This window comes from Ranitomeya variabilis, chromosome 3 (assembly GCF_051348905.1).
Source record: "Ranitomeya variabilis isolate aRanVar5 chromosome 3, aRanVar5.hap1, whole genome shotgun sequence".
NCBI lineage: Eukaryota > Metazoa > Chordata > Amphibia > Anura > Dendrobatidae > Ranitomeya > Ranitomeya variabilis.
In genome coordinates, this window is record NC_135234.1 from 233,778,599 (window position 1) to 233,805,104 (window position 26,506).

At 42.6% G+C, this 26,506-nt stretch overlaps 1 protein-coding gene across 1 annotated transcript in view; it reads left to right on the forward strand.

Annotated features, from left to right (window-relative positions):
* Window positions 1–26,506, forward strand: part of SORT1 (sortilin 1) — a 76,127-nt gene that overhangs the window by 3,261 nt on the left and 46,360 nt on the right. Inside the window, exons 2-8 of the mRNA XM_077295255.1 lie at window positions 6,466–6,522; window positions 8,400–8,473; window positions 19,107–19,209; window positions 23,955–24,119; window positions 24,994–25,067; window positions 25,171–25,223; window positions 25,316–25,452. Coding sequence (XP_077151370.1) covers window positions 6,466–6,522; window positions 8,400–8,473; window positions 19,107–19,209; window positions 23,955–24,119; window positions 24,994–25,067; window positions 25,171–25,223; window positions 25,316–25,452 — 663 coding nt within the window. The remainder of the gene's footprint in view (window positions 1–6,465; window positions 6,523–8,399; window positions 8,474–19,106; window positions 19,210–23,954; window positions 24,120–24,993; window positions 25,068–25,170; window positions 25,224–25,315; window positions 25,453–26,506) is intronic.

Here is a 26,506-nt window from a genome sequence, read left to right on the forward strand (position 1 = left end):
AATAACCAGTGACCCCCACTCGCTATCACTATGACTACTCTCAGGGTTATCTCCATCTTCATAGACGAATATTGTCGGTTAGTGCTGGGAAATACTTTTGACAATTACTGCTTGGTGAAAATTTTAAGCCATTCTTGAAATATGTTGAAGGGTTTTCTGATTTAGAACATTTTATTTGTTTGATTTTTCTATCTCACCCTCCCTGGGTCCAGAGGTGAGTCCTCGGCGCTGCTCTTGGTGATGGTTGTTGTCTGCGGCGCTGATGTCGCGCGTCACCTACTGGCTGCGGCGCTGATGTCGCGCGTCACCTACTGGCTGCGGCGCTGATGTCGCGCGTCACCTACTGGCTGCGGACAATAACGGACACAAGGAGCAGCGCTGAGGACTCATCTCTGGACCTGGGGAGGGTGTGTAAGGTTCATTATTTATTATTTTAAACAAAATGCTGCTGGTGGACTGGCTTTTACCAAAAACCACTCTGTAAGCCTCATTCACACATTAATGTTTGTGTTCCGAAGCCAGGGGTGGAATTTACCAAGCAAAACTCTAAGCAAAACTGAAAGATTGCCCCTTCTCTGTGTTTTGGAGACAGTCCTGGATTTGGGATACAAATCCTGACGTGTGAATGAGGGCCAACACTTTTATTTACAGCTCGTTGCCTCAGAGACCGACCACCTCTGCTGTATAGCTTGTAAGCAGTGTGCTGAAGCTCTGTAGAGCATATTCTGCTGTTTAGCAGTTGTGGTCAGTTTCCAAGGCAACGAGTTGTAAGCAAAAGAAAATTGTTAAAGGAGTTGTCCGGTCTAAAATCAATAGCCTGTTTCGGGCGCACTCAGTGCAGGTATATTGCGCGAGATCAGAACCAGCCTCGTCATATTCTGGCCGGGATATGTGTATCGCATTCGTGTGGTCACATGACCACAGCTCCCGACGCTGACAGGGGAGGTCGTGTGACTGCGGACTTCTTGTGTTTACAGCGGACAACCCCTTTAATATCTTAAAAACAGCTGAACATTTTATCAAACAGTAATTGACCAAATTGCTTGTATTTGCAAGCACAGTGCAGCAATACTCACTTATTAAATGGGAGCAAGCCTCTAATATTATCTAGGACAGATAGATGGATGTCTGCGTACATTATGATGGCAGTAAGGTGTATTGCTGGACGCCCGCTCATCAGCTGGCACATTATCACTCACTCTGCACCTGACCGGAGCGGTCTCTAGTGGGCCATACATACCATCGCCCTGTGCTGTATAGCGCTGGTCCAATACCCACCTCTTCTGTAACAGCTTGTGCGGTGGAGATAGACCCATTGGCAGAGTACTGACTGCAGGAATGTGTTCTGCCAGTTCAGAGTCTCCTGTAAATGTGGCATTAATATGTAGGGCACGCCCAGGGGTCTGTGGTGGGCTGCAGCATATTGGACCATTCAGGTAGGTACTGAGAGCTCCGCATACTCTGTATCCAGGCAGGCTGGTTCCATTATCCTTAGAGGGAATCTGTCACCAGGTATCTGCCACCTAATCTAAGAGCAGTATGATGTACAGAGACCCTGATTCCAGCAATGTCACTTGGCTGCTTGGTAATAAAATCAGTTTTATTACAGGAGATTCTCTCTAGAGGACTAGTAAACCTGCTGCCATGTAGTCTTCCATATTCATGATCTCTGTATAATCCACCACTGATTGGCAGCTTTCTGTATGTACTGTGCATAGGCAGAAAGCTGCCTGTCAGTAGTGTTGGTGAGGTTAGACACGACTCATGAATGTGGAGGACTACATGGCAGCAGGTTTACTAGTCCTCTAGCAATAATGTCCTGCTGATAAAACTATGATTTTATCTTAACTACAGCAATCAGCCCGGTAAGTGACACATCACTGAAATCAGAATTATTATCTCTGTATTACACTGTTTAATATGTGTCCAAAAGTTAAAAAAAAATCAGGAAGTGACGATGTCTGTAAGGTGCAGTGACATTATAGGTTCTATATAAGAACGAAGAATAAAGTTAGTGTTATAGGAATGGAGGTGAGTGACAACTCTTGGAGTGGCTCCGAGTAGCCAGCCGCAAGACCACGCCGAGAGGACTCGTAGAGTGAGGGCAGTTGACATGGAGAATAATACAGGACAATAGGGCACCCGAGAGGGAGATTGGGTATAGTTTGGATGGGATCTATGAGGGGGGTACATTGAGATCCTGCAGGTGCGACGTTTCACCTACGAGAGGTCCAGGCTTGGCTTTCTCCAGGCCGAGGAAATGCATTGTTTGGTTGCCAAGAATACAAAGGAGATGAGGGCGTGGACGTGCTCGGGAACATTCTGGATACATTTACTCACTGAGGCCTCTGAGGTTCTTTACTAAATTAGCACCAGTTATAGAAAGGATAATCCACAACCTGTGCACTTGGGGGGCCAAGACCCCCAGATGTGATACATGTCTCCTATAGCTTGGTGACCCCTGAAACAGTGGGGAGATAGGCCTGAGTGAGGCACCATCTTATTAGGACTTTCTAATGAGTGTATTGAGCAGACCTCCATTCTGCGTCCATCAGAGAGGCTCCATGATCGGCAGGTGTATAGCTGTGGTGTGGGATAGATGAGCGTAAGCCTGGTTTCACACTTGCGTTTTGATCTGCAGCGCTTTAAAAAAAAAAAAAAAAAAAAAAACGCAGGTGGTGAAAAAACGCGTGCAAACGCTGCGTTTTTTAGACGCATGCGTTTTTGCATGCAGAAAAAAAAACGTGGCGTTTTGACGCGTTTACATGCGTTTTTTCCTGCGTTTGCGTTTTTGAAACGCATCCTGAGAAGTGTGTGACAGCTGCCAATCATCAAAATTAACTAGAAAACCCACTATTAATAGAATTAGCTAGGGTTAGGGGTAGCTTTTTATTAGAAGAATGTCCTGGTCACCAGGTCACTGATAAGCCACCCCCCACCATCAAGGTGATAAAGGGATCCAAACCCTACCCCTAACCCTAACCCTAGGGATCCAAACCCTAACCCTAACCCTAGGGATCCAAACCCTAACCTTAACCCTAACCCTAGGGATCCTAACCCTACCCCTAACTGTACCCCTAACCCTAGGGATCCTAACCCTAAGGGTTAGGATCCTAACCCTAACGGTTAGGGTTAGGATTCCTAGGGTTAGGGTTAGGATCCCTAGGGTTACTAGGGATCCTAACCGTTACCCTAGGGATCCTAACCCTAAGGGTTAGGATCCTAACCCTAAGGGTTAGGGTTAGGATCCCTAGGGTTACTAGGGATCCTAACCTTAGGGTTAGGGTTTTCTTGTTTTTTTTTGTGTTTTCTTGTGTTTTTCTATAGAAACGCATGCGTTTATAAACGCATGCAAACGCATGTGCTTGAAAACGCATGCGTTTACATAGACAGCAATACATTTTTTTGCCGCAAATAAACGCATGCGTTTTTTGTGGCAAAAAAAACGCCGCTAGAAATTACTACAGGTTGCATTTCTGCAACTAAACGCACGCATTAAAAAACGCATGCGTTGCAAAAAACGCATGCATTTTTAATGTGAAGTATAGAAAAAAACGCATGCGTTTTTTAGCGCTAAAACGTAGCGGCAAAAAATGCAAGTGTGAAACCAGCCTAAGGCTATGTTCACACGTTCAGTTTTTTACCTCAGTATTTGTAAGCCAAAACCAGTAGTGGAACAATTAGAAGAAAAGTATAATAGAAACATATGCACCACTTCTGTATTTATCACCCACTCCTGGTTTTGGCTTACAAATGCTGAGGTAAAATACTGACCTTGGCCTGATGGAGTGCGGTGCTGCCTGGTGCATGTGGTTTTGGTGACCATGTTCCTCACAGGGAGGGTGGGACAGAGACAAATGTGAACATGGCCATATTTCTCTAGCTGACTGAAGAGAAATAATGACAGCCATATGATTTCGGGCTTCGCTTACTAAGCTAGGTTCTCCTCTGCCGGTGTGTGTGGGGATGGGAGCGTGATTTTGACAGAAAATGGCACAGTTTGCAATGATAGTGGTGCACCAAAAACCTGACTGCCCATTGCAAGTCAAAGAGGTTCATTTTATTTGGTGTTGTTGGGGCTCATGCAGACAACTGTATGTTTGGTCTGAATGCGTTCCTTCAAAACATTAGGGAAAAAGAAATGTCCCATGCCCGAGTTGGATCCATATTGTGCTGACACTTGGCCATGTAAGTGAATGAGTACATAGAAAGCATTGCACTGCACTCGGATGACATGACAGGGTGTTCACATACTGCCTGGAAAGCCACAAAAAAGACCAAAGGAACATGTGTGCAGCAGTGTCAAACCACTTGCTGTACAGGTTTCATCTTTTGTAACTTACTTAACCACTTTGTGCTTCAATATTTATCTTTTTTTAAGCTTCAATTCCGTAGTTAAATTTGAAGTTTTTTTTTTTCCAAGTACAATTCTTCAATAATTGCCATGTTACTTTTGTGTGTGTGTGTGTGTGTGTGTGTGTGTGTGGGGGGGGGGGGGGCACCAGATTTTCCTATTGAAATTAATATGAATCTGATTCAAAGAGGGTTTCTTTTTCTCATGTGGATTTTGGAGCAGAACTTTCTTCAATATCCACATCATGAAAAACTCTGTGAACATAGCACCACTTAGTTTGTCAGATTTCTTCTTGCGAATCTTGAGACTTTGAAAAGACAGTATAGGGATGTTGCCGCAGTATGGCGTTCGGTTCTTTGCCTTGCTGCACGAAACAATGCCTGTATGGACCCCTTGTTCATTCAGGGGGGCTCAATACAAGGTACACTGTATACACAGGTGATGCACAGGTCTGTGTTACCCATGGATATCTCACTTCCATTATATTCAGTAGGGTTTGAGGGGTCAAAGCTCAGCAGAAATCCTCCTCCAGTGGAGTGTTAGGTTTTACAGCTGCCTATTATACTTTTGTTTTTAACTTATCCATAGAGATCGTTCTGTTCTGCAACTCGCATATCTGGTTTTGCAAGTGTTATATAACCGGCTGAAAGCCAAATGACCTTCCCTAGAGCACTCACCCCTATGGCAGTTCTTGCATATGTTCTCATTTCTGCATACACGGTGAAAAATAAGAATTGTGGGGGCTGTCAATGGTGGGTTCTATGTGGGCTGCCATTGTGCAACTTGTATCTAGTTCTCACCCCTGAGTGCACACAAATTGCAAGCCATAAGATACCGACAACCTATTTATAGGTTTATTGAAGACGAGCACAATGAGCTCATCTATAGCACTAGCAACATAATACCTAGACTGTGTGTGTGTACATATATTGCATACAGTATGGATACACAGTTAGGTCCATAAATAATTGGACAGGGACAGGATTTTTTTTGTAAAATGAAACAACCGAGATGCAACTGATTTGTAGATTTTCAGGTATTAATTTAAGGTGTTGAATTAAAATATCCTGTGAAACTTTTAGGAATTGCAACCATTTTTCTACAAAGCCTCCTCATATCAGAGGCTCAAAAGTTATTGGACAAATTAACTTTACAATAAATAAAATGTTAATTTTTAATACTTTGTAGAGAATCCTTTGCAGGTAATGACTGCCTGAAATCGGGAAGCCGTGGACATCACTAAACGTTGGTTTCCTCCTTTGGGATTGTTTTCCAGGCCTTTAATGCAGTTAACTTGTTTGTGGGTTTCTTTTAAAGGGAAGGTACCGTGTTTGTAGATCGTTAGTAAATCAATGTAATGTAACATAACATGCTGTTTTGAATGCATTTGAAACATATTTCATGTGTTATAGGCACTGGGGGCTGACATCTTGCATTCACAGTAGCAACATGACACTATCTGTGTCATAATACGGCACCCCATGGTCATAGGATATAACAGATGGACTCCGACTCCATCTAATGTAATGGAACTGTCACTGCTGTGAACTGGGCACTCCTCTGTGGGCTGTACAAATCACAGTAGTGGGAGTGTTCTGCTGCCATATTCATGGAGCCCTCAGATCTGCCAACATAAGCAGTACTGCTTCCAGCAGAACAGATCCTAGATTGACAGCTGCTGGGAGTAAAATGCAGGAGAAAAGCATGGGCAGAATAGCAGAGACATCAAGGAGGAACAGTGTACAATTAGCATTATAGGAACAGGAGCTGTCGGCTGCTTGGCAGGAGCTGTGATTAATCCCTTCGCAAGATAAGATAAGGAGTTGCAGGTCTGCAGTGAATGGCCAGACATTGTGGAGGGGGTGAGAGAATCATGTAATCTGGGTGAGAGAGACTGATGAGAGAGACAGTAACTGCTGGTGATAGCAGATCACAGGGCAGTCACCCACAAAATGACGCTGCCCTGTGATGCTACTCTTTATTCTGCCCCAGGGATACTAGACCACCCAAAAGGGGAGGGAAAAGTTTTTTTGTGCAGGAGTCAAATTTTGGGCTCCGGAATTTCAATTCTGCTTTTATATAAATCTATATCATTTTCTTTTATGATCCAGGGAACATTTGATCCAAGTGGAGAGCTGTCTTTGGTCTGGGTTGGAGATGAAACAGGGGTAAGTAACTGAAGCGTAATATTTTAATTTAGTGCTTATATAGATGCACTTTCATGTATTGCTTTCCAGTTGGACTTGCAATCTAATCTTCCTATATTGTGCAAGCACACATACAAGGGATAATAAAGGATCATGCCTGGGCGCAGGATGAGCATGTCTGGAGATCTTTCCTTTTCCCAAACTCTCCTTCCTGTATTCCGTAAAGGAATATTCCCAGATTCAAAATGTACTCCCTAGCTATAGGATGGGGAACAAATTGGCTGCTGGAGGTATTGGTCTCCGGGACCCTCAGCATCTCGTAGAACATGGCTCGGGATCATGAGAAGCTGGCTCATCAGAAAACTTTCGAATAAAGCAAAGTCGCTCTTGCCCTATCTTTGCTCTAGTACTTGCCAGTAGAACTGTTAGAAATGGCCAAGTAGTTTGCTTTCTCCAGCAGTCCCATAGGCAATGAATAGAGCAGAATGTGCAACTCCTCTCCATTCAAGACAGAGCTTTGTAAAGCCAAGCTGTCTGGATGTAGGGTCCCATTCTCAGGATTAATGGGGGTTTCAGTGGTCAGACGTCCAATGGATGGTGGGGTTGCGTTTGATTATGGGAGTACCACATTAAAATTAAAGCTGCTGCTGGATCAGCATGGGAAAGGGTTTCTGCCCACAGTCTCTGTCCTCTGCACACCACTGGTCATTTTTGTACTGTTGGGGTGTGGCAGCTTTGCAGGAGAGTATTAATGAGTTTGTAATGTATGTGTGTACCGTACACAATTGTACTGCTATACTGTATGTGTGTTGTATCGGTACTCTAGGTGCTTGCCTCACCCTTTTTTTTTTTTTTTTTTTTTTTAAATTTTATTTTATTTTCTGGGGCAGAGGCTCAAATTTTATTCTTGGATTGCATTTTCAAGTCCAAGATTCTCCTAAATGTAAATGCTACGAAGCTAGTCATCAGTAGAGCAAACTAAACTGGCAATGAAAGTTCATATTTAAACCAACTAATACAATACAGCTGGGTAGAGTAAGGGGTAAATGCCAAAATTGGGGTAACAAGTCAGTGTATGGCACAGCCCATCATGCATTCCGTGCCTACCTCAGTCCTCTTGGAGAAGTAGACGTGAGATGTACCTTGGGACTGTGCCATGCAATGGAGCTTTCTTCATCAAGGCTTATATCTTCTGTAAATATTGTTTTATTGCACATCTATAATAAAATACTGTTTGTGTGTGCAGTATGTTCTCCGGCTTATTTATTTTATGCGGGTTGTGCTTTTCCTTAGTTGGGAATTCTTTAGATCATACAATAAAGAGGGTGTATGAATTGGAACCTGCTGTCCATTACTATGATATGCCCTTGAATCTGAATTACAAGCGGCACAATTGTTTTTGACCATTTTTTTTCCCAATGGATATAGCTATATAAAGTTGTGTTTTTTATTTTTGTGGAGTAAGTTGCATTTTTCAACGCTTCCTTTGTGTGGGACATAATTTATTCTTTTGTATCTTTTTTTTGGGTGGGAATAGACAAAAACACAAAATTTCCAACATTGATTTTGTGCACTAATTTTTGTGTGCTTCACCATTGAGAATATATAGTATATTATTTTTATTGTAAGTTATTCCGATTACAGAGATCAGAGGTACATAAGTTTGTTTTTTTTTTTGTTTGTTTTTTTTCCTTTATAGGGATTTTGTTTCTGATAGGTTCACATCCCCCAGGGGAAGTTTTTCTATGTTGACTTGAGATTGATATTTTTTTTAGCATGTGTCTCCAGAGCTTTCCTTATGTACAGGCTAAGCATAGACCAGACTTGTTCTGACTGGGGTCTACCAATATTTCAGCATGCAAATGTCGAAGTATAATTATTCCTTTCACCTCTACTAGGTTATTCTTGTGCTGACAACGTATCGGCTTCCTCTGATCTTAGTTACCTATGGGCAGTCAAAGCTGTACAGGAGGTGAGTAAATTGTGTATAGTAGAATTCTCTGTGGTCTTTGTACATTGTGGTGGACTGCAAGCAAATTTTATATAATGCTTGGTAACTTCTGCTGTAGTTATTGGAAAGTTCTGCAAGGATTAAGTGAAATGTATGACTTTATTTGATATTGATATTTCCTATACATTTGGAAAATTTTGAATATGAAGTCCATATTAGTGAAAGTAGAAAAGCATAGGTCTGACAGAAGGACAACCTCAACCTAGAATCAACTAGGAAGCTTGTTTAAAGGGAACCTGTCACCACGTTTTTGGAAGATGGGATAAAAATAGCGTTAAATAGGGGCAGAGGTGGGCGTTACATTAGTGTGTGTGTTATGCGTTTATTACCCACCTAAGTTGCCGAAATAACTTTGCAAAGTCTCCGTTTTCGCCTGTCAATCAGGCTGGTCAGGTCGCATGGGCGTTGTCTTCCCCCAGATTTGGCGTAGTTTTCCGTTGGTGGCGTAGTGGTGTGCGCATGCCCAAAGTCCGGAATCCTCTTCCAGGGGATTTAAAATAGCGCGGTGTTCGTTATTGCATTGGTGATCGGTGGGCGCGGCCATCTTCCTTTGGCCGCGCGTGCGCAGAAGCGGCGCTCTGCTGGCCGCGGCTTCAGGAAAATGGCCGCCGCGATATCCATCTGCGCACGCGCGGCATCCCGCGGCCATTTTCCTGAAGCCGCGGCCAGCAGAGCGCCGCTTCTGCGCACGCGCGGCCAAAGGAAGATGGCCGCGCCCACCGATCACCAATGCAATAACGAACACCGCGCTATTTTAAATCCCCTGGAAGAGGATTCCGGACTTTGGGCATGCGCACACCACTACGCCACCAACGGAAAACTACGCCAAATCTGGGTGAAGACACCACGCCCATGTGACCTGACCAGCCTGATTGACAGGCGAAAACGGAGACTTTGCAAAGTTATTTCGGCAACTTAGGTGGGTAATAAACGCATAACACACACACTAATGTAACGCCCACCTCTGCCCCTATTTAACGCTATTTTTATCCCATCTTCCAAAAACGTGGTGACAGGTTCCCTTTAAATCCCTCATTACTGCAGCAACCTTCTTCATGGCTTTTTCTCCAACAGACTTGTACATCTCTAATCCTCAACTGTGCTGGCTGGTCAGTTCATCTCTCCTCTTGTTCCTCTTCTCTCTGTCCTTTCATGCCTACCTATGCTTACTTAACACACTGCTCAAAAAAATAAAGGGAACACTAAAATACCTCATCCTAGATATCACTGAATGAAATATTCCAGTTGCAAATCTATAATTACATAGTGGTATGCGTTGCGAATGATAAAACATAAAAATGATCAATGTAAATCAAAATATCCCATGGAGGTCTGGATTTGGAATGCTTCTCAAATCAATGTGGAAAATCAAATTATAGGCTGATCCAACTTCAGTGGAAATGATGCTCAGTAGTACACGTGGCCTCAAAGTGCCTGTATGACCACCCTACCAAGAACAGCGCCCATTTGTAGACATCGGGCCCTCATGCCACCCTCGTGGAGTCTGTTTCTGACAGTTTGAGCAGACACATGGATGTTAGTGGCCTGCTGGAGCTCATTTTGCAGGGTTGTGGCACTGCTCCTCCTGTTCTTCCTTACACAAAGGAGGAGTTAGCAGTCCTGCTGCTGGGTTGTGGCCCCCTCCACGTCTCCTGGTATCTGCTCCATGGTCTGGACACTGTGCTAAAAGACACAGCTACCCTTCTTGCCACAGCTCGCATTGATGTGTCACCCTGGATGAGCTGCACTACCTGAGCAACTTGCCTCATACTACTGTACAGTGCCTCTAGGGGTGAGAGCAATGACAAAATGCAAAAGTGGCCACAAAAGATGAGAATGGAGAAATGGTCTGTGGTCATCCCCTGCAGAACCACTCCTTTTATAGGGGTTGTCTATCTAATTGCCTGTCATTTGTACCTGGTGTCTGTTCCATTTGCACAACAGCAGGAGAATTTGATTCTCAATCAGTGTTGCTTCATAACTGGACAGGTTGATTTCACAGAAGTGTGATTGACTTGGAGTTACATTGTGTTGTTTAAACATTCCCTTTATTTTTTTGAGCAGTGTATTTTAGACTGCTGACAATGACCTACAAGACAGACCTTAATCTACCAATACTTGAATTCCCGTATCTTGCAAACGAATCTTCTGTTATCCCTGACATCATTGCTTCCAAGATACAATATATGCTGTACCATGCCACCCAGTTTTTGAACTCGCTACCCTGCAGCTCAACAGACATTCTCACCCTCATCTCGGGAAAGCCTATAATCTGCAGTAACCCTGATCCAACCTTGTAAGCAGTCTCTACCTTTCCCTTGTTCTCTAGAAGTCCTCTGCGGCTTGACGATGGCTGATTTAACAAGTTGTGTCCCGTTTAAACTCATGTTTAGCGCATTGTCACACAACTGCAGTTTGTTATATTCCACAACAGACTAGACACAAATCCTATTATACTAGGTGGCACTATTTGCTTGGGCAAATTTCCAACATCACGGCAAACACATTGGCACAATCAAAGCCATCCCATTCTTCCCAAATGACACCCAGAACAAGTGCTTGCCTGTCGGCAATGCTTGTGTTTTTTTTTTTTTTTTTTGTTATATACTTAAAGGGATGATCACCAGGTTTTTGCCAACTAATCTGAGAGCAGCATGATGTAGGGACAGAGACCATGATTTCAGTGATGTGCGCTCCAGGAAGACATCCAGGCCTCTCTTGAACCCCTCGACTGAGTTCGCCATCACCACCTCCTCAGGCAAGGAATTCCAGATTCTCACTGCGCTAACAGTAAAGAATCCTCTTCTATGTTGGTTGAAAAACCTTCTCTCCTCCAGACGCAGAGAATGCCCCTTGTGACCGTCACATTCTTTGGTATAAACAGATCCTCGGACAGATATTTGTGTATTGTCCCCTTATATACTTATACATGGTTATTAGATCGACCCTCAGTTGTCTTTTTTTTTTTTTCTAGACTAAATAAACCTAATTCTGCTAATCTCTCTGGGTATTGTAGTTCCCTCCCCCATCCCTTTTTATTAAATTTGTTGCCCTCCTTTGTACTCGCTCTAGTTCCATTATATTCTTCCTGAGCATCGGTGCCCAAAACTGTAAACAGTACTCCATGTGCGGCCTAACCAGGGATTTGTACAGAGGCAGTATAATGTTCTCATCATGTGTATACAGACATCTGTTAATGCACCCCATGATCCTGTTTGCCTTAGCAGCCGCTGCCTGGCACTGGCTGCTCCAGGTAAGTTTATCATTAACTAGCATCCCCAAGTTCTTCTCCATGTCAGATTTACCCAGTGGTTTCCCATTCAGTGTGTAATGGTGATATTGATTCCTTCTTCCCATGTGTATAACCTTACATTTATCATTGTTAAACCTCATCTGCCACCTCTCAGCCCAAGTTTCCAACTTATCCAGATCCATCTGTAGCAGAATACTATCTTCTCTTGCACTGACTGCTTTACATAGTTTTGTATTATCTGCAAATATCGATATTTTACTGTGTAAACCTTCTACCAGATCGTTAATAAATATGTTGAAGAGAACAGATCCCAACACCGACCCCTGTGGTACCCCACTGGTCACAGCGACCCAGTTAGAGAATGTACCAATTATAACCACCCTCTGCTTTCTATCACTAAGCCAGACCCATCATTCTCATTCTGTGTACCAACCTCTTGTGTGGGATGGTATCAAATGCTTTGGAAAAATCAAGATATACCACGTCCAATGACTCACCTTGGTCCAGTCTACAGCTTATCTCTTCATAAAAACTGATTAGATTGGTTTGACGTGAGTAATTCCTCATAAACCCATGCTGATATGGAGTTAAACAGTTATTCTCATTGAGATAATCCAGAATAACATCCTTCAGAAACCCTTCAAATATTTTACCAATAATAGAGGTTAGGCTTACTGGCCTATAATTTCCAGGTTCACTTTCAAAGCCCTTTTAGAATACTGGTATCACGTTTGCTGTGTGCCAGTCCTGTGGAACAGACCTTGTCGCTATAGAGTCCCTAAATATAAGAAATAATGGCTTATCTATTACATTACTTAGTTCTCTTAGTACTCGTGGGTGTATGCCATCCGGATCCGGAGATTCATCTATTTTAATCTTATTTAGCCGCTTTTGCACCTCTTCTTGGGTTAGATTGGTGACCCTTAATATAGGCTTTTCTTTGTCTCTCGGCATTTCACCTAGCATTTCATTTTCCACCGTGAATACCGTGGAGAATGGTGTTGAATATATTAGCTTTCTCCTCATCTACAACCATTTTTTCCTCACAATTTTTTAAGGGGCTCACACTTTCACTTATGATTCTACTATTGATATAGTTGAAGAACAGCTTGGGGTTAGTTTTACTCTCCTTAGCAATGTGCTTCTGTTTCCTTTTTGGCAGCTTTAATTAGTTTTTTAGATTAACCCCTTAACGACCGCCAATACGCCTTTTAACGGCGGCAGTTAAGGGTACTTAAACCACAGCGCCGTTAATTAACGGCGCTGTGGAAAAAGTGAATAGCGCCCCCCCCCCCGAGTCGTATTTTCTCTGGGGTCTCGGTTGCCGGGGGTTTTTTACCGACCCCCGAGTTGCGATCGCCGGTAATAAACCGTTTACCGGCGATCGCAAAAAAAACCAAAAACGCGATTTCCCATTTAATTTCTCTGTCCTCCGATGTGATCGCACATCAGAGGACAGAGAAATGGGGTCCCCGATAGCCCCCCGATACTCACCTGTCTCCCCCGGTGCTCCTCGTGGCTCCCGATGGGCACTTGTGAAAATAAAAACTTGGGGGCTAAAAAATCTTTTTTGTGGAAAAAAAAAAAATATTTTTTATTTTCACGACTCTGCATTATAAACTTCTGTGAAGCACTTGGGGGTTCAAAGTGCTCACCACACATCTAGATAAGTTCCTTAAGGGGTCTAGTTTCCAAAATGGTGTCACTTGTGGGGGGTTTCCACTGTTTAGGCACATCAGCGGCTCTCCAAACGCGACATGACGTCCGATCTCAATTCCAGCCAATTCTGCATTGAAAAAGTAAAACTGCACTCCTTCTCTTCCAAGCTCTGCGGTGCGCCCAAACAGTGGTTTACCCCCACATATGGGGTATCGATGTACTCAGGAGAAATTGCTCAACAACTTTTGTGGTCTAATTTCTCCTGTTACCCTTGTGAAAATAAGAATTTGTGGGTGAAAAGATCATTTTTGTGTAAACAAATGCGATTTTTTTTTATTTTCACGGCTCTACGTTATATACTTCTGTGAAGCACTTGGGGGTTCAAAGTGCTCACCACACATCTAGAGAAGTTCCTTAAGGGGTCTAGTTTCCAAAATGGTGTCACTTGTGGGGGATTTCCACTGTTTAGGCACATCAGGGGTTCTCTAAACGTGACATGGCATCCAATCTCAATTCCAGCCAATTCTGCATTGAAAAAGTCAAACGGCGCTCCTTCACTTCCAAGCTCTGCTGTGTGCCCAAACAGTGGTTTACCCCCACATATGGGGTATCGGCGTATTCAGGAGAATTTGCACAACAAAATTTATGGTTACATTTCTGTTTTTACACTTGTGAAAATAAAAAAAAAAAATGGTTCTGAAGTAAAAAAAAAAAAGTTAAATGTTCATTTTTTCCTTCCACATTGTTTCAGTTCCTGTGAAGCACGTAAAGGGTTAATACATATCTTGAAGGTGGTTTTGAGCACCTTGAGGGGTGCAGTTTTTAGAATGGTGTCACACTTGGTTATTTTCTATCATATAGACCCCTCAAAATGACTTCAAATGTGATGTAGTCCCTAAAAAAAAAAAATGGTGGTGTAAAAATGAGAAATTGCTGGTCAACTTTTAACCCTTAACTCCCTAACAAAAAAAAATTTTGTTTCCAAAATTGTGCTGATGTAAAGTAGACATGAGGGAAATGTTATTTATTAACTATTTTTCGTGACATATCTCTCTGATTTAAGGGCATAAAAATACCAAGTATGAAAATTGCAAAATTCAAAAAATTTTCGCCATATTTCCACTTTTTTCATAAATAATCACAAGTAATGTCGAAGAAATGTTACCACTAACATGAAGTACAATATGTCACGAAAAAACAATCTCAGAATCAGCGGGATCCGTTAAAGTATTCCAGAGTTATAACCTCATAAAGTGACAGTGGTCAGAATTGTAAAAATTGGCTCGGTCATTAAGTACCAAATTGGCTCTGTCACTAAGGGGTTAAGTATTTATCTCCCTATAGTTTTTTTTTAGCGCTTCAACGGCGCCATCCTGCTTAAGTAGTTTAAATGCTTTCTTTTTACTGTTATTTGCCCCTCTTACTACTTTGTTTAGCCACATAGGAAAAACCCAATTTCTTGTCCTTTTATTCCCACAAGGTATAAACCGCTTACAGTGCCTATTTAGGATGTTCTTAAACATTTCCCATTTATTATCTGTATTCTTATTTTGAGGACGTTGTCCCAGTCAACCAGATTAAGGGCATCTCTAAGCTGGCCAAACTTTGCCTTCATAAAGTTGTGTTTTTGTGGCTCCCTGACAAGTGCTCCTAGCGAAAGACGAGTGAAACTGTACAGAAGCCTGTTGCCTTTATGGGTTTCGCAGGTCTCTAACTACCTGGATATAACTGGGAAACAAAGTCCCCCATAACAAGGTCCTCATTATGGGTTGCATCTTCATCTATCTGCCTTAGTAGTAGACTTTCCATGATTTCTGTTATATTTGGGGGTTTGTAACAGACCCCAATGAGAATTTTGTTACTATTTTTCCCTCCATGTATTTCGACCCATATGGACTCGACATCCTCATTCCCTTCGCCAATATCCTCCCTTAAAGGGAATCTGTCACCCCCAAAATCGTATATGAGCTGCGACCACTGGCATCAGGGGCTTATCTACAGCATTCTGTAATGCTGTAGATAAGCCCCCAATGTAACCTGAAAGGTAAGAAAAACAGGTTACATTATACTCACCCAGGGGCGGTCCCGCTGCGGTCCGGTCCGATGGGTGTCGTGGTCCGGGGCCTCCCATCTTCTTACAATGATGTCCTCTTCTTGTCTTCACGCTGCGACTCCGGCGCAGGCGTACTTTGTCTGCCCTGTTGAGGGCAGAGCAAAGTACTGCAGTGCGCAGGTGGCGGGAAAGGTCAGAAAGGCCCGGAGCGTGCACACTGCAGTACTTTGCTCTTCTCTCAACAGGGCAGACAAAGTAGGCCTGCGCCGGAGTCGCAGCGTGAAGACAAGAAGAGGACGTCATTGTAAGAAGATGGGAGGCCCCGGACCGCAGCGGGGAACGCCCCTGGGTGAGTATAATATATGTTTTTCTTACCTTTCAGGATACATCGGGGGCTTATATACAGCATTACAGAATGCTGTAGATAAGCCCCTGATGCCGGTGGGCTTAGCTCATATACGATTTTTGGGGTGACAGATTCACTTTAAAGTGGACTTTAGACAAGACTTTACATAAAGACAAACCCCTCCTCCTCTCCAATTTGTACGATCCTTTCTATACAGACTGTAACCCTGTAAGTTAACTGCCCAGTCACAGCTTTCATCTAACCATGTCTCGGTTATTCCCACTATATCATAGTTACCTGTAGATATTTCTGCTTCTAGTTCTTCCATCTTGTTTGTCAGGCTTCTGGCTTTTGCGAGCATGCAGTTTAGACTATTTTTGTTTTGTTCCAATCTCCTCCCTGTGGATTGTTTTGGAAATTTTCTTCTTTCCCGCGCCTCATATCCTTCGTCAGTATATTTTCTGGCTTCATGCTCAAGTCTAATGTTTTTCTTCCCTCCCCCTTTTCTTCTAGTTTAATGCCCTCGGTAATATTTCTGCAACAAATACAACAGTATTTTTATCAACAATGCAGCAAGCAGCTCAGTAAGTGACACGTCACTGGAATCAGAGTCTCTGCCCTTACCTCATCTGATAACAGATGTAGCAAAAACCTCATGACAGATTGTTTTTAATCTCTTAACGACCGCCAATACGCCTTTTAACAGCGGCAGTTAAGGGGAACTTAAACCACAGCGCCGTTAGACTCTGCATATAAACTTCTGTGAAGCAGTTGGGGGTTCATAGTGCTCACCACACATCTAGATAAGCTCTTTGGGGGGTCTAGTTTCCAAAATGGGGTCACTTGTGGGGGGTTTCTACTGTTTAGGTACATCAGGAGCTCTGCAAATGCAACATGACGTCCGCAGACCATCCCATCAAAGTCTGCATTCCAAGCGGCGCTCCTTCCCTTCTGAGCCCCGATGGGTGCCCAAACAGTGCCCCCCCCCCACACATATGGGGTATCGGCGTACTCAGGACAAACTGGTCAACAGATTTTGGGGTCCAATGTCTCCTGTTACCCTTGAGAAAATAAAAAATTGCAGGCTAAAAAATCATTTTTGTGGAAAAAAAAAAAAGGATTTTTATTTTCACGGCTCTACGTTATAAATTTCTGTGAAGCACTTGGTTTAAAGTGCTCACCACACATCTAGATAAGTTCCTTAAGGGGTCTAGTTTCCCAAATGGGGTCACTTGTGGGGGGTTTCTACTGTTTAGGCACCTCAGGGGCTCTCCAAATGCGACATGGTGTCCGATCTCAATTCCAGCCAATTCTACATTGAAAAAGTAAAACGGCACTCCTTCTCTTCCAAGCTCTGCGGTGCGCCCAAACAGTGGTTTACCCCCTCATTTGGGTTATCGACGTACTCAGGAGAAATTGCACAACAACTGTTGTGGTCTAATTTATCCTGTTACCCTTGTCAAAATAAAAATTTGGGGGCAAAAAGATCATTTTTGTAGAAAAAAATGTGATTTTTTTTTTTTTTTTTTTTTTTTTTTCAATTTTCACGGCTCTACGTTATAAACTTCTGTGAAGCACTTGGGGGTTCAAAGTGCTCACCACACATCTAGAGAAGTTCCTTAAGGCGTCTAGTTTCCCAAATGGTGTCACTTGTGGAGCGTTTCCATTGTTTAGGCACATCAGGGACTCTCCAAACGTGACATGGCATCCGATCTGAATTCCAGCCAATTCTGCATTGAAAAAGTCAAGCGGCGCTCCTTTTCTTCCAAGCTCTGCTGTGCGCCCAAACAGTGGTTTACCCCCACATATAGGGTATTGGCGTATTCAGGAGAAATTGCACAACAAAATTTATGGTTACATTTCTGTTTTTACACTTGTGAAAATAAAAAAAAGGTTCTGAAGTAAAATGTTTGCAAAAAAAAAAAGTTAAATGTTCATTTTTTTTCCTTCCACATTGTTTCAGTGCCTGTGAAGCACGTAAAGGGTTAATAAACTTCTTGAAGGTGGTTTTGAGCACCTTGAGGGGTGCAGTTTTTAGAATGGTGTCACACTTGGTTATTTTCTATCATATAGACCCCTCAAAATGACTTCAAATGTGATGTGGTCCCTAAAAAAAAAAATGGTGGTGTAAAAATGAGAAATTGCTGGTCAACTTTTAACCCTTATAACTCCCTAACAAAAAAAAATTTTGTTTCCAAAATTGTGCTAACTATTTTTCGTGACATATCTCTCTGATTTAAAGGCATAAAAATACAAAGTTAGAAAATTGCAAAATTTTAAATTTTTTTGCCATATTTCCGTTTTTTTCATAAATAATCGCAAGTAATATCGAAGAAATGTTACCACTAACATGAAGTACAATATGTCCCGAAAAAACAGTCTCAGAATCAGCAGGATCTGTTAAAGCGTTCCAGAGTTTTAACCTCATAAAGTGACAGTGGTCAGAATTGTAAAAATTGGCCTGGTCATTAAGTACCAAATTGGCTCTGTCACTAAGGGGTTAAAGTGTACCTGCCATTTGGATGAAAATGTGAATACCTGTGTTATTCAACCTTTTGATGTCCCATATATTTCTATGCCCCCCAGCCATCTGACTCACTGGAAACCCTTCTTTAACTTCAGCTTAGTGCAGAGGAGGTGTACTATGCTGGCTGAGCAGTCAGCAGTGTGAAAGGTGTGGGTAACGATGACTTCTGCACAGTGATCACAGCTTTACCACAACGCTGCCACCCTATCCGCCCCCCCCCCCCCCCCCCAAAAAAAAAAAAATCAAAAAAAAATCAGGCATTTCCACATAAGTGACTGTGTATTGTGCTGAGGCTGTGCAGCACAAGGTTCTGTGTAAGAGCCGGCACAGATTGCGAATTGTAGGTGCTTTCTTGTACTCCCTGTGTTCCTTCCTGCTTGACTGTAGTTGTAGATGGGTCATTCTTAACAGATGGTAGACAGCAACTCATAGCGGTAAAAATATATGTTTGGTAATGAAGGTATATTACATTTTTGTAAGTGTATACAATGACCATCTAATAAGCAAAGCTTGTTAAAGTTGGTGACCATCTATACTTCATACAAAAAGAAAAAAATGTCTTTTGGGCCCTTCCAAATAGAACCAGTAAAATGTCCTTTTCATTTTTTTTTTAATCAGTGTTTGAGGAGATATGACTGAAAGGTCTCCCACACTCAGCTAAAACCTCCTTTTTAATTGTTACAAATCCATGTAATACTGTACAGCTTTTATTGTTCTTCTCGTTTCTCTGTTTATTACTATTGTTTGTCCTTCCAGTGAGGACTACGGAAAGACATTTAGCGATGTAACCGCACTCATAAAAGATACATACATCCGCACAGACTTTGGTATGGGTCTTGGTCCTGAAAACTCTGGAAAGGTGAGTGTTTGGATATTTAATCTTAATATTTAGTATTTTTTATAATGTGCTAAAAGAGTTGTAAAGTAATCCTCAATCGTCTTAAAAGGTCAATTCCGCTTTTTTGGCTTATCCTCAGAAACCCACAGTGTTCTCTCCCAAAAATCAGTTAGATCAACATTCCCTCCTTAAAAGGATTGTCCATATAGAATTTTTATTATGTATTAAATGAGAAATGGATGATGTTCACGAATATACTTAACTTAAAAGGGGTATCTTGGACTTTAAAAAAAAAAAGAAACATATGTACCTAAGCACTAACGGGCAGATATCTAATTGCAACTGTTGTCCCCCGCTGGGGGCTGTCAATGAGAATGACTTTCGGAAGTGCCGCCCCTGTCGACAGAGCAGACTTGAAGAGAAGCCTCTGCAGACGTGAAGTCAGCAGAGGCTTCTGAATCCTTGGCCGGGGAAGAACGGCGACGGACACAACAGGCAGTTGCAGTTACCTACCTGTTAGTGTTTAGATACATTTTATTTTTTTTGTAAAGTTCCTGAAAGACCCTTTAAGAAAGGTGTCCCTATCTCACGGTGTTTGTGCCAGACCCATCACTTCCATTTCTGGTTTTATTTGAACACGAGAGCCCTTCTTGTGTCGGCGCATGATCAGTGTGAATGGGGGGGCTGGCTGACTAGCTCATTTCAATAACTAAGTCAACCCGTTTCTTCTCTACAACAAAAGTGACAATTAATCCTTATCGACATTGGACCTGCTGGTATGAAGCCAGGAGCTGAGCCCAGTCCCTACCCAGCAGATGCTGGCTGTGTTACACAGTATGCATCTGTTAGTAACCTCAGCAATCAGAGCCAAGCTTTCAGAACGTGACAGTGCTATAGTTAACCCTTAAATGCGGCTTTCAATCTTTAAGGGTGGCAATTAATGCATGAAGTTTGGGGAGCGCAGCATTCCATGCACCAAGTTCCCTCTGCGACACAACCACGGGGGGGCCGTTGAGTTGCTATGGAAGTTGGCGGCCTGCTGAAGTCTCCTATGGCAGCTGTGTGGGTACTTCTGTGAAGCTCTGCCACATGCTGAGCTTCAAACAAGACAGTGATTGTAGTTACATGCTGCAATACTGTGGCATTGCATGATACAGTTGATCAGATGATCGCAGGTTAGAGTCCTTCCCAAGGTGGCAAAAAAAAACAACTTTTTTTTTTTAAATCTAAATTTGGTATTGATGCATCTATAACATTGCGATCTATCAACATATGAAATTAACTAACCTGTATGGTAAATGCCAAAAAGAGAAAAAAAATCCAATCCCCTTTATTTAATTTTTTTTATTTTATTCAACAAGCCCTCGCACACGTTTCAGAATATAGTGATACAAGTGCATTTAAAAATATTATTTTTTTTACATGAGAGACATACAGTACCTTTGAGAAAGTATTCTTATTTTTTCTCATTACACCCACAAACTGAAATGTGTTCTTCCCCCCCCCCCCCCCCTCCGAGTCAATACTTTGTTGGACCATCTTTTGCTGCAAGTCTTTTGGGGTCTGTCTCTACCTGCTTTGCACATCTAGAGGCTGTAATTTTTACCCATTCTTCTTTACAGACTAGCTCTAACTCCGTGAGATTGGATGGAGGTGGCTGTGAACAGCAATTTGTATTCCGTATAGCCATGACAAGGACACTATTTGAAGCAATCCCAAAATGTTTGCATTCTAGTGATAATGTGCACTGTCATCCCCGAGATGACCCTAACTTTGATCATCTATATAACATTCGGCCAGTAGTTGACCACTTCAGCAGAAAATTTGCTGAGGCGTACAATCCCCTAAGGGACATCTGTATAGATGAATCTCAAGCTCATTTCAAACGGAGGCTAAAATTCAAGCAATACGTGTCGAGTAAGAGGACCAGTACGGAATTGAACTGTACAAGGTGTGTGAGAGTACCTCAGGGTACACCCACAGATTTAGGGTCTATGAAGGGTAGGACCACCAGATTGACCTCCCTGAATGCCCCATGTCCTGGAGGTAAGTAGGAAAATTGTGTGGGAATTGCTGCACCTACTGCTGGATAAGGGTTATCCTCTCTACATACCTTTTACACTAGCATCCCACTTTTCAACACCCTCTCGGTCATAGAGTTAGTTGCAAGTCGCACCACGTGAAAAAAATCAGAGGCCTCCCTAAACCGCTAATTGGGCAACTGCTGAGAAACTGCTCTTCTTTCGCCAACATGCTGGTGGTTGATTATAAGGACAAGACGGATGTCTTTATCTTGACCACCATACACCGTGACAACAGCTTCCATGTCACTGTTCGAGTACCATAACACAAGTCCCAAAGCCAGATTGTATTTTGGATAAGTACATGGTGGGTGTAGATCTATCAGATCAGGTCCTCAAACTGTAAAGTGCCATAAGATAAGTTAAACTATGGTACAAAAAATTGGCCATGCACATTGTACAGCTGGCACTCTGTAGGCAATATGGGGACCTTCCTTCATTTCCAGGAGGTAGTAATCAAGGCCCTAATGTTTGGCACTCAAGAAGGTCAGGGTCCCAGTACTTTTGAAACTGAGGGTGCCCATATTGTCCCAGGTCATCAGCGAATAAGGGAAGAACAGAAAAAAGGTGCACAGTGTGCTCCAAGAGGTGAAAAGACAATTTACCATTGTGAAACCTGCCCTGAGAAACTTGGCCTCTGCATTTAAGGATTGCTTCAAAGCGTACCACACATCCACAAATTCATAACATTTGTTCTAATCCTGTTGACACAACACTCTTTTATAATCTGATGTACTCCACACAACTAACAGAAAAAATCTTGTTATAAATTCATGCACCAGTAAAATCAAAAGCATTATTATCATTAATATAAGTATGCCTCTAGATAATCCCTTGATGGGTGTATTTTCCATACCGGGGTCACTTGTGGGGGATTTCCACTGTTTAGGCACATCAGGGGCTCTCCATACATCAGGGGCTCTCCATACACAACATGGCGCACACAGACCATTCCATCCAAGTCTGCGCTCAAAACGGTCACTCCTTTACTTCCGAGACCTGCCGTGTGCCCAAACAGTAGTTTTCCACCACATATGGGGTACCGGCTTATTTAGGGGAAATGGTATAACAATTTTTGGGGTTCAATTTTTTTTTCCTGTTACCCTTTTGAAAATAGAAAAAGAATTTGGGGCTGAAAAACCTTTTTGTGGAGAAAGTGTTATATATATATATTTTTTAAGGCTCAATGTTACACATTTCTGAGAAGCACCTAGAGGTTCAAGATGCTCAACACACATCTTGATAAATTCCCGTGGGGGGTCTAGTTTGCGAAATGGTGTCACATTTGGGGATTTCTATTATTTAGGCTACACCAGGGGCTTTCCAAACGCGACATGGTATGATCAGACCATTCCATCAGTCTGCTATCCAAACCGTCACTCCTTTCCTTCTGAGACCTGCCATGCACCCAACAGTGGTATTCCACCACATATCCGGTATCGGAATACTTCGGGAAACTGTACAACTATTTTTGTAGTTAATTTTCTCCTGTTACCTTGTGAAAATAAATAAAAAAACAATTTGGGGCTAAAAGATATATTTTTAATTTTCACGGCTCAACGTTTTAATTTTTTGTGAAGCACCTGGGGGGGTTCAAAGTCCTCACCACACATCTAGATAAGTTACTAGAGGGGTCTAGTTTCCAAAATGGTGTCACTTGTGGGGGGTTTCCCCTGTTTAGGCACATCAGGGGCTCTCCAAACGCGACATGGCGTCTGCTGTCGATTTCAGCCAATTTTGCATTAAAAAGTCAGACGATGCTCCATCCCTTCCGAGCCCTGCAGTGCAACCAAAGAGTGGTATTGCCCCACATATGTTGGACAACAAACTTTAGAATCCATTTTCTCCTGTTATCCTTGTGAAAATAAAAAAAGAAACTAACATTTTTTTGAAAAAAAAATAAAAAAAAAATTCTCCCTCTTATTTTTTCCTTCCACATTGCTTCAGTCCCTGTGAAGCACGTGAACGTTTAATAAACTTCTTGAATGTGGTTTTGAGCACCTTGAGGAGTGCAGTTTGTAGAATGGTGTCATTTTGGGGTATTTTCTGTCATATAGACCCCTCAGTCACTTCAAATGTGATGTGGTTCCTAAAATAAAAAAAAAAGTTGGAAGGGTTAAAAGTTGACCAGTAATTTCTCAATTCTACAACAAAATAAAAAAAAGTTTCAAAAATTGTCCTGATGTAAAGTAGACATGCGGGAAATGTCATTTATTTACTATTGTGTGATATAACTCTCTGATTTAAGGGCATAAAGGGCTGGGATAGTTGGAATTTGTGTAAAAGTTCTCACTAAACAAGTTCAATGTGAATTTTTGAAATTGCAATTCCCAGCTCCTCTACTGGGTGGCCAGACAGACACATAACATGGGCATCTTGTGACACTGAATATCGTAATCATCATTCTTATGTCTCTTGCATTGTCATCTTCCACCACACATCTCAGTATATATGAAGAAAGGAGTTATTGTAGGTGAAGGACACTTATCTATGATGCAGACAAATTTCTTTACACTATTTATTTTTGGTTAGTTTGTGATTTCCCTCTTTTCCATCTCTCAGATGGACAGATTCACCCCTTCTAATTTTTTTTCATGCTGTTTTTAGTGATGGGTGAGCATCACAGACCTTTAAGACTTGTCTTTATTTTTCAGCTTTTTTTTTACATTTTTTCTTTATTTTTAGGTGGTTCTGGTAGCAGATGTATCAGGAAAGAGCGGTGGTGGTCGTATTTTCAGATCCTCTGATTTTGCCAAGAGTTTTATCCAAACAGATTTGCCCTTCCATCCCTTGAAACCTGTATCTTACAATGCTGAAGATCCTAAATGCCTGTTGCTCATCAGCGATCAGGTTAGTATTTTACATTCTGACTTTTTTGGCAGCAGCGTGATGGGACTCTAGCAGGGGGCCAGGCAGCATTAAATCTCGAGTAGTGGGATATTAATGGGTTCTTCCAAAATAAGTAAAATTCTGAAATCTATGTAATCATTTTTTTTTTAAGCTAATTGCTGAATGAATTGGGAATAAAAGCTAAATAGATCAAGCCAAGTTATTCTAAAGCAGTTGTCCACTTTCAGATTATTTTTTTCCCTGGCTGTAGTATGTTAAAAGCAAACAAACTGAGCTTTGCTCACCATCCTCGGATCCAGCGCTGAGTCTGTCGCTGCTCCTAGGGTCTGGTGTTGGTTGCGGTGTTGATGTTTGGCTGTTAGCCATCGTGTCAGCGCAGCAGCCAATATTGGACACTGGACGCAGCAGCGCCAGAGACTTAGTCTTGGAAACCAGAGCGGTGTGTGTGTGTTTTTGGTGTTGTGGTGTCTGTTTTTTTGTTGTTTTTTTTTTGGGGGGGGGGGGGGGCAGAGTTTGTGTTATGGAAATTTGTACTTCTGTTTTTGAGTGTTGCTGCAGAAACTCCACTATAAATTTGGCTAAATGCTATGTGTGAAACCAACCTAAGGGTACGTGCGCATTACATTTTTGAGTTTAGTTATGGCTTCTATCATATGATGCTAGCTAGCAGTGTAAGGATGATTTATGGGACTTTTCATTTAAGGCTTTGTTCTCACAGAGTTCATTGCATAAGTGTCAGATAAGTTGAGTCCATCATTTTATGCAATAGATCCCTTTGAACAATAGGTCTGTGGGGTTGCTATTTTTCTTGGTAACTTGACTAAGACTTTAGTCTTGAGTAATAAAATGTAACTTTTCTTCTTACTCTTTGCAGCATGATTTGTGGATTTCTAAAGACTTTGGAGAAACTTGGACGTCAATCCATAAATTTGTGTGTTCTGCCAAATGGTACAGGATGCTAAAATCAAAAGAAGCAATTTTGACAATTTTAGTAAATTGACGATTTCTTGTGGGATTGTAGGTCATTGAAACCACTGTTATTTCATTTTAGGGGACCCAGGGACATGATTTTTCTAACGACCACTACGGCAAATGAATCGTGTTGTAAGTATGGTGTGGGGAGAGTTTGTTGTGGATTTCCTCCCTCCCATACACCTCTCCATCGTTCATGTAACCATGTTTGTCTAATTTTAAAGCGGACTGGTCTGGATTGGCTTCCTCATTGACTATGAAAAGGACATCTGATTTCGGAAAAACATTCAAGGTGTTGAAGGAGCATGTCCACTCCTTTGGTTCGTGGGGTTGTTTTCTACTCGCCTCCGTAATGGAAGAAGTAAGAATGTTAATATTATTAAAAGTTAAATCAAATACAGATTCTGATGTTTATTTAACCCCTTCCCGACCTTTGACGCATACGCTGCGTCATGAAAGTCTGTGCCAATCCGACCTATGACGCAGCGTATGCGTCATGGAATGATCGCGTCCCTGCAGATCGGGTGAAGGGGTTAACTCCCATTTTACCCGATCTGCAGAGACAGGGGGAGTGGTGCTTCAGCCCAGGGGGGGTGGCTTCACCCCCCCGTGGCTACGATCGCTCTGATTGGCTGTTGAAAGTGAAACAGCCAATCAGAGCGATTTGTAATATTTCACCTAAAAAAATGGTGAAATATTACAATCCAGCCATGGCCGATGCTGCAATATCATCGGCCATGGCTGGAAATACTTAAGTGACCCCCCCCCCACACCCACCGATCGCCCCCCCCCCCCCAGTCCTCCGTTATGGGGTCCGGTCCCCTCCGTCCGCCTGCCGGCTCCCCCGTCCTCCTGTCCGCTCCCTCCTTGTTTGAATTCACCCCCCCTGTGGTCCGATCACCCCCCCCTGTGCTCCAATCCACCCCCCCACCACCCCTTCATACTTACCGATCCTCCCGGTGTCCGTACGTCTCCTCGCTGGGCGCCGCCATCTTCCAATATGGCGGGCGCATGCTCAGTGCGCCCGCCGAAATCTGCCAGCCGGCAGATTCCTTACAAGTACATTTTGATCGCTGTGGTAGGTTCTATCACAGCGATCAAAATAAAAAAAATAATAAATACCCCCCCCCCCCCTTTATCACCCCCATAGGTAGGGAGAATAATAAAATAAAGAAAATATATATATTTTTTTTTTTCCGTTTTCCACTAGGGTTAGGGTTAGAACTAGGGTTAGGGTTAGAACTAGGGGTAGGGTTAGGGTTACGGGTAGGGTTAGGGTTAGGGGTAGGGTTATGGCATGTGCGGATTTGGCTGCGGATCCGCAGCGGATTTGGCTGCGGATCCGCAGCGGATTGGCCGCGGATCCGCAGCGGATTTGGCCGCGGATCCGCAGCGGATTTGGCCGCGGATTTGGC